Source organism: Vitis riparia, chromosome 4 (assembly GCF_004353265.1).
Source record: "Vitis riparia cultivar Riparia Gloire de Montpellier isolate 1030 chromosome 4, EGFV_Vit.rip_1.0, whole genome shotgun sequence".
NCBI classification, from domain to species: domain Eukaryota; kingdom Viridiplantae; phylum Streptophyta; class Magnoliopsida; order Vitales; family Vitaceae; genus Vitis; species Vitis riparia.
The window spans coordinates 24,128,610-24,143,621 of record NC_048434.1 but is presented as its reverse complement, the minus strand read 5'-3'; the positions used below and the strand labels follow the sequence as shown (position 1 = coordinate 24,143,621).

At 39.2% G+C, this 15,012-nt stretch overlaps 1 protein-coding gene across 3 annotated transcripts in view; it reads left to right on the top strand.

Moving 5' to 3' along the window:
* LOC117912627 (DNA polymerase delta catalytic subunit) overlaps positions 1 to 15,012 on the top strand; it is a 77,288-nt gene that overhangs the window by 28,398 nt on the left and 33,878 nt on the right. For all 3 annotated transcript variants that reach the window (XM_034827304.1, XM_034827301.1, XM_034827305.1), the window contains exon 12: positions 4,283 to 4,369. In XM_034827304.1, coding sequence (XP_034683195.1) covers positions 4,283 to 4,369 — 87 coding nt within the window. The remainder of the gene's footprint in view (positions 1 to 4,282; positions 4,370 to 15,012) is intronic.

Here is a 15,012-nt window from a genome sequence, read left to right as displayed (position 1 = left end):
GTGAGTGTTGTTAGTCAATTCCTACAGTCACCATGTGATAGCCATTGGGATGCCGTAATCCGCATTCTTCGATATATCAAAAGTACACCAGGCCAAGGTGTGTTGTACGAGAACAGAGGTCATACTCAGGTTGTTGGTTACACAGATGCAGATTGGGCTGGCTCACCCACAGATAGACGTTCCACTTCAGGGTACTGTGTTTTTATTGGAGGTAATCTAATATCTTGGAAGAGTAAGAAACAAGATGTAGTGGCCAGATCTAGCGCTGAAGCCGAGTATCGAGCTATGGCTTTGGCAACATGTGAACTCATATGGTTGAGATATCTTTTTCGAGAGTTGAGATTTGGAAAGGATGAACAGATGAAACTCATCTGTGATAACCAGGCCGCATTACATATTGCATCCAATCCAGTCTTTCATGAAAGGACCAAACATAAATGAAAGAGCTAAACACTAGATCTTGTAGGGGTTTAAGAGCTTGCTCTTGTAGCTGAAGGATGCTGTATTGAGGTTGTTGTACGTTTGGATGCTGAATTATTGTCTCTAGTTCTGATGGTAAAATGTTCCTTATTTGACCTAATTGGTAGTCTGGGTGGCTCTTGGGCTTGAGAAGTTGAGTCTGGCTTCCTATTTTCCCTTGCCTTTGCTTTGTTTTTTCATTAATTTTTATTTTTAATTTTTTTCTTTACTTTCTCTTTCTCTCTCCTTTTCTTTTCCCTAGATGTACCTTTTTATTCCCTATATATACTTGGGTTGTCTCCCTCCTCAGCATTTTCTTAATATCTCTGTTTGTAGGCTCATTAAAAGGGTCTTCAACCTTGATTTCTTAGTATGATTCTAGCTTATTTGCTCTCATATATTATTTTAAGCTTGGAAAATGGGAAAACATATCGAGGAAAGTTTAGTGAATTTGCTGAATTTTGATGACTATGTCTATATCTTTTTGGAAAAAAATGTTGTGAGATTCAACATTCTTTCAGGTGCTAAGAATTTGCCTCTTTAATTTACTATTTAACTTGCAAACCTAGTTTGACTTTTGCAATTTCATTTCTTCTTTGAAAATTCCATATTTTTTGCTTTCTTGTTTATTTTTCAACTACTATGATTGTGAAAGGGAACAATTCTATGATGGGTACCATACAAAACTTGCAATCTCAACCCTTGATGCTTGTCGCAAAATTTTGACCATTGAATAAAGGTACAAAGAAGTGAGATCTGGGTACAAATAAATCAAACTTAGGTATAAAGAAATGGGACCTAAGCCTAGGTACAAAGAAATGAAGCCCTTTTTTGCCATGTGGGCATTTTTATTGGTCACCACTTTTCTGTAAGGAATTGAAAAGCACCATTTTTTTATTTGCCACCACATTTAGTATGGTACCAAAAAACATCTTTTCAGTATCTTAGAGAAGCCTTGCAGATATCCCGTTTCGTTGAGTGTAAGATTCTGGTCAATTGATGGATCCTCTGACCAATCTAGAGATAATTCTGTTTGTAACGAGGACTTGCAATGTCTCCCATTGGTCTATGACTTTTATAAATTAATATTAAAACATGCTGAACTTCCTGAGCTACTGTGGGATTTCTGAATTACCAATCGGATATTCTAATACCTCCTCTCTCTCTTTTGTTTTCTTTTTTCTTTCTTTCTTTTTTTTTTTTTGTATAAATTTTGGACAAGTGCAACCTTCAAACTAGATTGTTAGATTGTTCTTTCTTTTTTTGGTCTGGTGAACACCTCTAGTTTTCTTCTTTTTTTGATAAGAGATTGTATTAAAGAGCAAAAAGCGCACGAGAGTACACCGGGGGTATACAATGAGCTAGAAAAACAAAAGAACGACATGGAAAACAAAAACATTTCTCGCCCTCAAAAAGGACCCAACCAATCTACACAATCATCTAAGGACAAAGAATTCCCTTGAATGTACACCTGAATCAACAAAGCAATATTGTGAAGGAAAGAACTTTTAAGATGTTGATCTGACATCTCCGCATCTTCAAACACTCTGTGGTTTCTTTCCTTCCAAATAATCTAAAATATACATAAAGGGGCTGCTTTCCAAGCCTTCCTACACCTTCTTCCCTTAGGAAAACCTATCCACCCTACGAGGGTGTCCCAAATTGAGCCAGAAATAACCCATTGAACCCCAAATGAAGAGAACACCTAAATGGTTGTTAGTTTTTTTTTTTTTTGGGATCAGAAACAAACACATTTTTATTAAAAATTAAAGCAGAAGAGAAGGATAAGAAATCTTTTCCTACTTTAAAAAACTTGATCAAAACAGAGGAAAAGAAATACTCCTCAATAAACATCAAAACAACTTGACATTGCTATTTTAACCCTTTGGATCTACATGTTGGCATCCAATCAAGTTGAATTATGAGAGGAATGCCGCTGAGAAGCTGTAGTAGTAGAGGTCCAAAAAGATGAATGGAAGTAGACTAGATCCCATATCGTTTTGGTAGACCTCCACTTGTCCTGATCCTTGCATTTCTTTCCCTCCATACTGTCCAAATCAATGAAAGACAAACGTAAATGGCAGTCATTGACGTCATAGTTCCATTACTTTGTTGTTCCTCTGTTAACTCTCTCTTCTTCTCATAGTTGAGATCCTCTTATCGTTTGGGCATTGATATTGCTGTTTGGCTTCAACCTATTGGTTATTGATTTAGGAATGATTTGACATTTCTTTTACTGAAATCTAAAGTCATGATTTTATCTGGACAATGTTCATTTTATAAAAAATCCGTCAAAAATTCAACTACTTTCTGCATAAGCCAAAAAAGGGCTTCCATGAGAAGCAACATTGTCCTTGCCTACTAAGTTTTCCCTACTAAGTATGTTTGGAAATCTCAAGTCCCTTTCAAAGTCAAGTCCTTTGTCTGGTTGGTGGCACACAAGAAGGTAAATACTAATGACTTGCTACAACTGAGAAGACCTTACAAAGCTCTTAGTCCTGATATTTGTAAGTTGTGCACGAGGCATGGAGAATCAACTGATCATCTTTTCCTACATTGTTTTTTGACGATGGGGTTATGACACAGATTATTGCAGTTAGCCAAGATGGATTGGGTTCTCCCAAGGAGCATTTCTAACATGCTGTCCATCAATTACAATGGCTTTGGTTTATCGAAGAGAGGAATAGTTTTGTGGCAAGATGCTTGTATAGCTGTAATTTGGGTTGTGTTGAGGGAAAGAAATGCGAGGATTTTTGAGGATAAAGCAAGGAATTCAGAGAATCTTTGGGATTCTATTCATTTCCTTGCTTCTCTTTGGGCTTTTTGTTCCAAGGTTTTTAGGGGGACTCTCCTTATTGTGTTACAACTTGATTGGCTAGTGGCGTGTAATTCCTTTGGGTTTGTCTAGTCTAGAGAGTTTGTTCGTTTTTATTTTGTATTTTCTTGTTTTCAGTTATCTTTGGTGGAAGGATTTCTCATCCTTCTCTTATATTTTTCTTTTAATATATTCTTTTGTCGTTTCCTATCAAAAAAAAAAACTGAGAAGCAACATTGTCCTTGCCTCCTTGTTAGGTTCTTTTTTTAAGCAATAAGTTCTTCTAGTGAATTATCCAAATGCATCTAGCAACTCTTATTTAGATGAAAAAGAGCTTTGGCTTGCAAGAAGCCAATACGAACAAGGCTTAAATTTCTGGAGCCGCTACTTGTACACAATGAGGTGATATGTCATAGTTATGGAGTAAGAATATGAGGGAGGCTGTATCTAAGGTGGTCTGGCGATTTAGAGGTGCAAGAACAGTGGAGGGTTAAACAAAGTTGTTAGTATGAAGAAGTAAGAGAGATAAAGCAGGAATCATTCTAGTGGTACCTACTTATCTGACTCAGGCTTTCTCAATCGTATCCTTCCAAGAGTAGCTTAAGGCTGTCTATGGGAGTTGGTGTAATGGCGCATAATAATCCTATAATGAAGCTGAAAGGAATTTCACCAAACATTTTGTTGAAAGACCCTTCTTAAATGGATACTTAGTGCAGCTCATTGTACATTCTTACCTGAAACACTACAGATGCATCTCATTGAATGTTGTTACCCTTGCCCCCATATTCAGAAGTGTTGTTTCCAACCTGACTATCACAGCCAGACCTTTTGGCCATATTCCTTTGCTCTATTTAACTCTGTTAGATTCATTGCTATTGATTGTGGTTATATATGAGCTTGTGGCAGTGAAATGATACTTTATTCTCTGTTTGTTTGGCCAGATTATTGTTTTTATTTTTTTGATCAGAATTTGGCCAGATTATTATGACTCTGTTTTTCTTCTTGCAGAAAGAGGATGTCCACCATTCAATAATATCTGATCTTCAGAATGGGAACGCGGAAACCAGGAGGCGGCTTGCTGTATACTGTTTGAAGGTGCATATTTTGTTTTGGTATATCTTGGGTTTCTTCTTTTCAACTTTTCCAATGTCTACTTTTCTCACTTCTTGGAATAGCGTCTGTTTTGGCTTTAAGAGTGATATATCCATTAAAAGGAAGAGCCCTATTATAGGAGGGTTATATGTGAGATAGTAGTCAGCTTGGCTTAAAGCTTGTGCTGCATAATATTTAGGATTACATTATGAGCCTAAATCCTATAAGCTTAAACTTTTAGGAAAATTGGTAGTTTAACATGGTATCAAAGCCTTGTTTGGTAGAAGCTCATGTTTTCAAACCTCACTACAATCCTCTGTGGTTAGAGACTGATTGTGGTTGTTTGCCTACGGGCTTGTGCCTCTTCACATGTGGGTATAAGGCTGCTTGTGAGGGAGGGTGTTATAGCGTATGATATACATTATGAGTCCAAATCCTACAAGCTTAAGCTTTTAGGAAAATTGGTAGTTCAACAAGGATAACCAATAATTTAGATGCCCTTTTTTGTGGATAAGCATCCTTTTTTTTTTCCTTTCCCACTTTTCAATAACAAAAGTATGATAGTTTGTGGATACCCAGACACCCGGCCCCCTACCCTGCTTCCAACAGAAAACATGTGGATGGAATGAGCATGTACTCCTACAGTGGTATTTTTCATTGTAGCAGTGGAATGACTTTATGTTGCCTTGGTTGCAAAAATCAACAAGTTGTCCTCTGTTTAATTGTATTGGTGTTTTAATCAAGGTGAGGCACCATAAATTCTTTCTTGCCCTCCCATAAAAGCTTTTGTCAAACTAATTTCATATCTTGCCCATAATGCTTGTTAAGGGGGGCTTGCTCATAGTCAAGGGTGGCCTCCCTAAGCAACTCTTCTTCAAATGTCTTAACTTATAAGGCCTCTTCTTGATCTTACTCTTGTTCTTTATTTCTTATTGTTATGTTCTCTTCCTATTATATATAGATTTTACAAACATAAACATGGTTTGATATAAGTCATTTAGGCCTAGGTTTTATTTTAGATTATTCTATATCTGGTTGTCTTGACAGTCAAAGCATCATGCTTCTTCCTTCAAACCTACTGTATACATAGTGTATTTATTTTGAAACCCCTCTGGTACATTGTGGAACCTTCTTCTATATGGTTCTATTTTTTATTTTTTTCCCTTCTTTTTAGAGGGCGGTGAAGGGTTTTTCTTAAGTGGTCAGTACTATTTCGAATTCTTGCATATAGCTAACAAGTCTGCACCATTTACATCAAATTACTGTGATTAAATTATTGAGAGGCATTAATTTCCTAAGAAATCTTTGACTATCTAGTGGCTTCACTCCTCTAAAAATTGCAACTTACATATCTTGAATTTGGAGATTCACTCTATTTCAGCCCAACTTGACCCAGTCATGCTTGGCTTTGAAAATTTTAACCAATTTTGTAGTATGATTGAAGAAATACTTGTTGATAAATTAAAATTGGTTCTGCCACACCCCACAAAATGCCAAACTGGACGAAAGAATCTTGTGTACATCATCATTTTTGGTCACTGACTCTCAATGACCTTATCTAAGGTCCAACAGCTAGTGAATTTATACACCAAAACAAATTTGATTAATAATACTAGGCATTATTTGATGGGATCCCATGTTTCTAGTTTTGTATTCTAGCCAATGTTTTAAAAGGCTAAAGGTAGTCTTGAGGCATTTTGCAAAAAAGAGGCATGATGTAAGCCTTGAAGCAGAATGAGGCATACGCCTCAACTTAAACAAATAAATAATTAAAATTATTAAAAAATTCATAAAATTGCAATAAAATTGAATAATAAAAAAGATATAAACTTCATAATGATAAAATTAATTATTTTTCATAGTTAATAATTCTAATTTAGTTTCTTTTTCTCTCATAAAATGTAGCTTATGGTTTATTTTTCATTGTTAATAGTTCTAATTTTGTTCATTTTTCTCATAAAATTTTGCTCTCTCTCATGGTTTACCAAATAGTTTTCAACATTATTGTTACTATCACTAGGATCCACCAAGGAGTATAATCATATCCAATTGCTATATTATCCTCCCCATTGGTGTTAATATCCACCAATTCCTCTTTTTCTTTATCCACTAATTGTAGTGATATATTTTTTTATCAATCAATAATTAGATTATATATGAGATCAACCACTAGAACAATAAACAATTCCCTTATTTTTGATAGATAAAAAGAAAAATATATTACAAAGGGCTGCCAAAATTGCAACCCATGGTATACAAAACTTATACAACTACCACCAACAAACAGAATGATAAACTGAAGTTACAAAATAAAAAGGAACTAAGCCAACCCACCCTCACCAAGGGCCCAACTAATGTAGAAAACTAAAAAGAGTTAGAGGAATATCATCTATACACCCTTTTGCTTCCGACCAAAGACATCAAACGAAAGAACTTTTTAAACTTTGGATTGAGAGCTCTTCCCCCTCAAAGGGAATTTTGTTTCTTGCCTTCCAAACTATCCAAAACAAGCATAATGGTCCCTCTCTCCACACCTTCCTGTGCTTCTTGTCCACAAACAAACCATGTCACCCTAATAGAGTCTCTCTAATTGACGATGGTAGCACCCAAGATACCCAAAAAAAGGGCAAAAAGCAACTCCTACAAGATTCTCGTCTTTACGCAATGGACAAGGATATCGTCTATGGATTCTTCCTCGACATGACACAAAAAGCATCTATTCGCCAAAGACCACCCCCTTTTTTGGACTTGATCCAATGTTAAGGCTTTTCCCCAAGTCACCTCCCAAGCGAAGAAGCTGACTTTAGGTTGCACCCACGCCTTCCATATGTTGCTCTAAGGAAAAGGGATTGATGTCCCCAACTCTAAAGTAATATAGAGCGACTTGGGGGTGATATACCAGTGGTGATACTCTGAACAAGATGAAGTGCAAAGTTGAAAGGATTATTGTGGAGAAAAAGTCCTTTCAGGTAGAGTTTGAAGGATTGAATGGCGGAACTTGGGTATCAGTAACAGAGAGGAGCCGAGGTTTCGTAGTTTCAGTAGGATTTGACATGGAGGAGCTGGATTGGTTGATGGAGCATTTGAAGAAAGCTGTGGAGGTGGAGGCTTCCAGGGGTTTTGTACGAAAGATCAAGGGCAAGACTAAGACCCTCTTGATGGAGATATGCTTCAATAACAGAGGGCGGTTCATGAAAATTACAAAATTTGTTACAAAAAGGAAACCTTTATTTCTTGCTGTCCCCGAGGGCGTCAAAGGGAAAGGGTGGGAAAATCTTAGGAAGGCTATTCTATCAGTGCAAGAGTATTCTGAACGAGACGGAGGAGCTTCGAAGGAGAAGAATGGTGATATCCGGATGAATAGGGACACTTTCAGAGGAGGACGGTCATATGCAGAAGTGGTGGCAGAGGCTGGTTTTAGGACTGGAGGTACACTGTCAGCTGGAAAATGGTCCAGAGCTGTAATATGTGAAAGCCAAGAAAAAGTCCAAGACTGGACTCACGAAGGTAGAGCCATTGCGAGGATGATGGGTATGAAAGGAATGGTGTCCATAAATCCCATTTCCGCTTTCAAAGGGTGCTTCTTTATGAGTTCAACAAGGAGAGCGGAAAGGGTTCATGATCAGGGAAGACTTTCAGTGAAAGGAAGGACGATTCTGCTAAGGAAATGGTCGCCTAAGGAAAATATGGTGGTTCACGAAAAGTTCAGGAGGGGCTGGTTAGTATTGAAAGGTCTCCCTTTCCACTTGTGGGATGAAGTTTAGTTCAATTTCATTTTGAAGAAATGGGGGAGGGTAACGAAGGTGGCAAAGGAAACTTTGAAGCTGGTGGACTTGACGAGGGCGAAGCTGTGGGTGGAGATGCTTCCAAATGTCGTGTTACCAGCGTTGCTTGAGGTGGAAGATGGGGACTGGTCCTATACAGTAGCAGTTTCAGTCACCGGAGAAGATGATGAAGCCGACGCTGTCACGTCCGAGTTAACCCGTAGCAAGAACGAGTGGGTGAAAGCGGGAGGTTGCGTCTCTCAGTCGTCAAAAGCTGCAGAAGGGCTACGAGGTAGTATTAGGGACATTGAGTGCTACAGAAAGAGGCGTCTTCCCCGGGCACGTTATCGGCAATCAAGGACGAGTTTGGCGGACAAAGGGGAGAATGGAGGGGGAAGGAGCAGCTTGGGCCCAGCACAAGAAAATTTTATTGGGCCCGAGCATGAGACCTCTTTTAAAGCCCACACGGTAAGGGCCCAAAGTGGGCTGAGGCATCGTGGGCTTCAAGATGGCCCAGAAGCTCCTCAAGCCCACCAGATTGCATTGGCTTCGTCCCCTTCTCCCCAGCGAGCTGTTTCCTCTGCAAAGGCGATCGCTATGCTCTGTCTAGACGGTGCAAGGGTCGACGTCGCGACTTTCTTTGGAGAAGAAGGTCGGGTCGTTGAGTTAAAGGCCAATCCCTTCCCAACCCTAGTCCATTGTCAGACACCACCGTGGGCTGTAAGTTTAAAGGCCCGTCGGGGTTGGGCCAAAACTTAGGAGGAACGAAGCCCTCTGGTATGGAAGTCTGGTCGCGAAGGGAAGAAATCGAAGCAAGGAAGGGGAAAGCCCCCGCGGTTCACACGAGAGATGCTACGCAGGAGGAAGAGACGACAATTTCAAAGAAGACGTGGTCTACCCTCTTCCCGCCAAGCGTCGATCGACGACAGGGACATCGGTGTAGCAGTGAGCCTATTTTCACACGGGGTTCGTTGTCGTCAAGTGAAGACCGCAACATGGAAGAGGAGTTTGGGATGGGATTTCAGATGGAGCGAGGAATCAGAGTGAATCCTCTCTCTAGATGTCCTCTGTTTGGTAATCTTTCGAAGGAGGACACCTTGGCGAGCCGCGATGTAGTCAAAGGAGGGCTAACGGGACGAGTGGGGTTTGATCCTCGTGGCTCTTCAGACATGGTTTCACCTTCTAATTCAATAATCAGAGGTAAAGGACTCATCTTTGAGGGGATTTGCGAAATTCCAGGAGCCAAAAACTTGGAGGTATGTCAGCACTCTCCTTCTCAGCCACCCGAGTCACCTTTTTTTCCTTCCTGTAGACCGGATTCTCCTTTGACGAGTCCCTCAGGTCGCATAAGCAGGATTCGGGTGATTTCCTTATTGATGGTTTGTCCCTCGGGAAAATGGCCAAAGTGCGAGAGGTTTTATGCTCTCTTGACATTAAGGTGTATTCCAGGAGGAAGAACAGAGGCCTCACAGGTTATTGAGACTTGTTGGTTTTGGCTCGGAAGGTTAGGGTCTTTGTGTTTTCCCATGAAAATTATCAATTGGAACATTAGGGGTTTGGGTTCAAGGAATAAGCGTAGGATGGTTAAAGATTTTCTTAGGTCAGAGAATCCGGATGTTGTGATGATTCAGAAAACAAAAAAGGAGAATTGTGATAGAAGGTTTGTGGGTAGTGTTTTGAAGGTCAAAAATAAGGACTGGGTTGCTCTTCCGGCGTCTGGGGCATCAGGTGGGATTTTGATCATCTGGGATTCAAAAAATCTGCGTAGAGAGGAGGTGGTAATAGGATCTTTCTCGGTCTCAGTCAAGTTCTCTTTAGACGGTTGTGGACCTCTTTGGATTTCCGCTGTTTATGGTCCAAACAGTCCCTCACTTAGGAAGGATTTTTGGGTGGAACTTTTTGACATATATGGATTAACTTATCCGTTATGGTGTGTGGGCAGAGATTTTAATGTCATAAGGAGAAGCTCAGAAAAAATGGGGGTTCTAGCCTAACACCAAGCATGAGGGACTTTGATAGTTTTATTAGAGAATGTGAACTGCTTGACCCACCTCTTCGGAATGCTTCATTCACTTGGTCAAATATGCAAGAGTCTCCCGTGTGTAAGAGACTGGACCGTTTTCTCTACTCAAATGAGTGGGGGCTGCTCTTTCCCCAAGGCCTTCAAGAAGCCTTAATCAGAAGGACCTCAGATCACTGGCCAATTGTTATGGATACCAACCCGTTTATGTGGGGGCCAACACCTTTTAGGTTTGAGAATATGTGGTTACAACACCCTAATTTCAAGGAAAACTTTAGTGATTGGTGGAGTGAGTTTCAAGGAAACGGATGGGAAGGTCATAAGTTCATGAGGAGACTTCAATATGTTAAAGCCAAATTGAAGGAGTGGAATAAGTTTTCTTTTGGAGAGCTTAAAGAAAAGAAAAAAAGTATTCTCAATGATTTAGCTAACTTTGATGCCATTGAGCAGGAAGGGGGTCTCAATTCTGATTTGTTAAGCCAAAGAGCCTCAAGAAAAGGGGAACTAGAGGAATTAATATTGAGGGAGGAAATTCATTGGAGATAAAAAGCTAAGGTGAAATGGGTCAAGGAAGGGGATTGCAACTCTAAGTTTTATCATAAAATGGCTAATGGCAGGCGAAATAGGAAATATATCAAGGAGTTGGAGAATGAGAGGGGCTTAGTGCTGAAGAATGCCGAGAGTATCACAGAGGAGATCTTACATTACTTTGAAAAGCTTTACACAATAACTACAGGAGAGTCTTGGGGTGTTGAAGGATTAGATTGGTCCCCTATTTCGGAAGAGAGTGCGGTAAGGTTAGACGCCCCTTTCATTGAAGAAGAGATTTCTAAGGCCATTTTTCAGTTGGATAGGGACAAGGCTCCGGGGCCTGATGGCTTTACTATTGCCGTATTCCAAGAGTGTTGGGATGTGATTAAGGAGGAGTTGGTGAGAGTGTTTGCAAAATTTTAGGAGCGGAATTATCAATCAAAGCACGAATGCCTCTTTCATTGTTCTATTACCCAAAAAGAGTTTGTCAAAGAGAATATCAGACTTTAGACCCATTAGTTTGATCACTAGTCTCTACAAGATAATAGCCAAAGTGCTCTCAGGGCGCCTAAGAGGGGTTCTACATGAGACCATCCACTATACTCAAGGCGTTTTTGTTCAAGGGAGACAAATATTGGATGCGGTTCTTATAGCGAATGAGATAGTGGACGAGAGAAGACGGTTAGGGGAGGAAGACGTCGTATTCAAAATAGACTTTGAAAAGGCCTACGATCACGTGAAGTGGGATTTTTTGGATCATGTGTTAGAAAAAAAGGGGTTCAGTCCTAGATGGAGGAAATGGATGAGTGGATGTTTATCTTCGATATCTTATGCAATCTTGGTGAATGGTAGCGCTAAAGGGTGGGTTAAGGCATCAAGAGGATTAAGACAAGGCGACCCTTTATCCCCTTTTTTGTTTACTTTAGTCACAAATGTACTGAGTAGGATGCTTATGAGAGCAGAGGAAATAAATATGATGGAGGGTTTCAGGGTGGGTAGAAATAGAACTAGGGTGTCCCATTTGCAATTTGCTGATGATACCATATTCTTTTCTAACTTAAGGGAGGAAGAGCTGCAGACTCTGAAGAGTCTTTTGTTAGTGTTTGGGCACATTTCTGGGCTCAAGGTCAATCTTGACAAGAGTAGTATTTATGGCATCAATCTTGATCAGACTCATCTTTCAAGATTGGCTGTGATGCTTGATTGTAAGGCGTCCGGATGGCCTATTCTCTATCTGGGTCTCCCTTTGGGCGGGAACCCTAAGGCGTGTGGCTTTTGGGATCCAGTGATTGAGAGAATGTCAAGTAGATTAGATGGGTTGCAAAAGACCTACTTATCCTTCGGGGGGAGGATAACTCTTATCGAATCTTGCCTTACCCATTTGCCATGTTACTTCATTTCCTTATTTAAGATTCCCACTTCAATGGCTGCAAAAATCGAGAGGTTGCAAAGGGATTTTTTATGGTCAGGGGTTGGGGAAGGCAAAATGGATCATTTAGTGAGGTGGGATGTTGTGTGCAAACCGAAGACAATAGGGGTTTGGGTTTTGGGAATATTTCTTGGAGGAATCTCGCTCTTCTAGGGAAATGGTTATGGAGGTATCCTAGAGAGGGTTCAGCTCTTTGGCATCAGGTCATTTTAAGCATTTATGGTTCACACTCTAATGGTCTGGATGCTAACACTTTAGTCAGATGGTCACATCGCTGTCCTTGGAAGGCTGTTGCACAAGTCTTTTAGGGGTTTTCCTTGTTTACTCGGTATGTGGTAGGAAACGGGGAAAGAATTCGCTTCTGGGAAGATTTGTGGTGAGGGGACCAACCTTTGGGAACCTAATATCCAAGACTATTTAGAGTAGTCGTGGATAAAAACATTTCTATTTCTTCAGTTCTCGGTCCATCTTGTCCTTTCTCTTGGAATTTGAATTTCCGTCGTAACTTGTCAGATTCTGAGATTGAGGACTTAGAAGGCCTCATGCAGTCTCTTGATGATTTGTATCTATCTCCTTCGGTCCCAGATGCCAGATTATGGCCATTATCCTCTTCAGGACTTTTTTTAGTCAAATTCTTTTTTGTAGCATTATCTCAATCTTCTGGATCTCCTCAGGACTTTCCTTCAAAGTTCGTTTGGAATTCTCAAGTTCCTTTCAAAGTGAAGTCCTTTGTCTGGTTAGTGGTACACAAGAAAGTGAATACTAATGACATGTTACAAGTGAGAAGACCCTACAAAGCCCTTAGTCCTGATATTTGTATTCTGTGCATGAAGCATGGGGAATCAGCAGATCATCTTTTTCTTCATTGTTCCTTGACGATTGGGTTGTGGCACAAGTTATTTCAGTTAGCTAAGATGGATTGGGTTCCCCCTAGGAGCATATATGACATGATGTTCATTAAATTTAAAGGCCTCGGTAATTCTAAGAGAGGGATAGTTTTGTGGTAAGCTGCGAGCATCGCTCTAATTCGGGTTGTGTGGTGGGAAAGAAACGCAAGGATTTTCGAGGATAAAGCAAGGAATTCAGAGTTCCTTTGGGACTCTATTGTTTTCCTTGCTTCCCTTTGGGCTTTTTGTTCCAAGGCATTTAAGGAGACTCCCCTTAATGTGATTCAACTGGATTGGATAGCGGTGTGTACTCCATAAGGATTGGTCCTTAGTGGGAGTTCGTTTGTTTTATGTGTATTTTCCTGTAATTTAGTTGTCTTTGGTGGGAGGATTTCTCATCCTTCTTCTTGTACTTCTTTTTTCTATCAATATATCTTTGTGTCGTTTCCAATAAAAAAAAATATATATATATATATATAGAGCGACTTCACTGTGAACTTCCCTTTCTTAGTCATTGTCCAAAGCGCTCTATCTTCCTTATTCTCAATCTCTCTTTTTACCTTCCATTTTAAAAGTTAATTGAAAATTAAGTAAATCTTTATTTTGTAAAAAGTTTAACTAAGTAGGGCCCCAATACAAAATTCATAAAATCTATATTAGAAGTCCACAAAAGCATAGAGCATAGAACCCATTAAAAATCATTGAATATTCAGACTTATGTCTCTTATAAAATATATACCAAAAACCCCTTGGATATTTGAGGCTTAGGCATCAACAACTAGAGGCTATAGGCTCAAAGTTATAAGCCTTGATAGGGTGAGGCTTAAGCCCCAGGGCTAATTTGTAGAGCCTTTCCTTGAGGCAAGCCTTAAGGCATAAGTCTCAATAACCTTTTAAAACATAGACTATAGCAACTCATAATTTTTATAGGCATATTAAGGGTGGGTTAGCTATGAATCTCACCCACTTTTATTTTTTTGGCGATTTTATATTTTTAACATGATTGATGCGAACATATGATCGCATATACTATAACTACTTGGAAGTTTATGTTGATACCTAACTCATCAATATTTTCTTGCAAACTTCTTACTTTAGGTGATTGTTCTTTTTGCTTGACATTCCCTTACTTTTGTGCTTCTTCATAGAAAAAGCTTTTTTTAAGACAAAAACATCGTTTCTTTATTTTTACAGTTTAGAATTGAATATTATAGTAGTAAACCTGGGAACAATAAGAGGCAACTAAAAGGAAGAATAAACTTAGTAGTATTAAGAATGGTTGATAATGACTTATTTTAGATGGATCTGAAATAAAATTGATGATACTGAAATATAGTCTTTCGACATGATATTTGAACAATATACATATACCAAATTCTAACCACCAGAATCGTTCTCAAGTACTGAGGATGGAAAGTAGTTATCATTATCAAGAAACCTTTTCATGTTAAAATCTTTTAAGTTTTTGAAAGGAGACCATTGATAATTTGAATAAATCCTACTAAGGGGTGGGGTGGGGATGTTGGTGAAGGATTGAATAGGTCTCAATTAAAGGTAATGTTAGGGTTGTTTGAGCACGATATACATTGTGGGCCCTAATATTAAAAGCTTAAATGTTTAGGAAAATTGATAACTTAATATGGTATTCGAAAGCTTGTAGGTCTAGGTTGGTTAACTCCTAGGGGAGTGAATAGGTGTTTAAACATTTTTAGCCCAAAAATTATTTTTTAATCTTGTAATAATCACTTTTCAAATTAGGGAAACTTAAAAACAATCAAAACAAGAACACAAATTTTTTTACTTGGAAAACCACCCACACAATGTGCGGATGTATAACCATTGGATCAAAGACCTCTAATCAACAATCCACTATTTGAAAGTACAATACACAGTTTTACTTGATCGAAAATATCCCAAAGTCTTACTCCCTAGTACCTAAAATGCACTTTACGTCCGTGACACAACACCATGTGTGCTCCTAGTGGATCTAACCTAAGCGCCTAAGGGGATCCAAA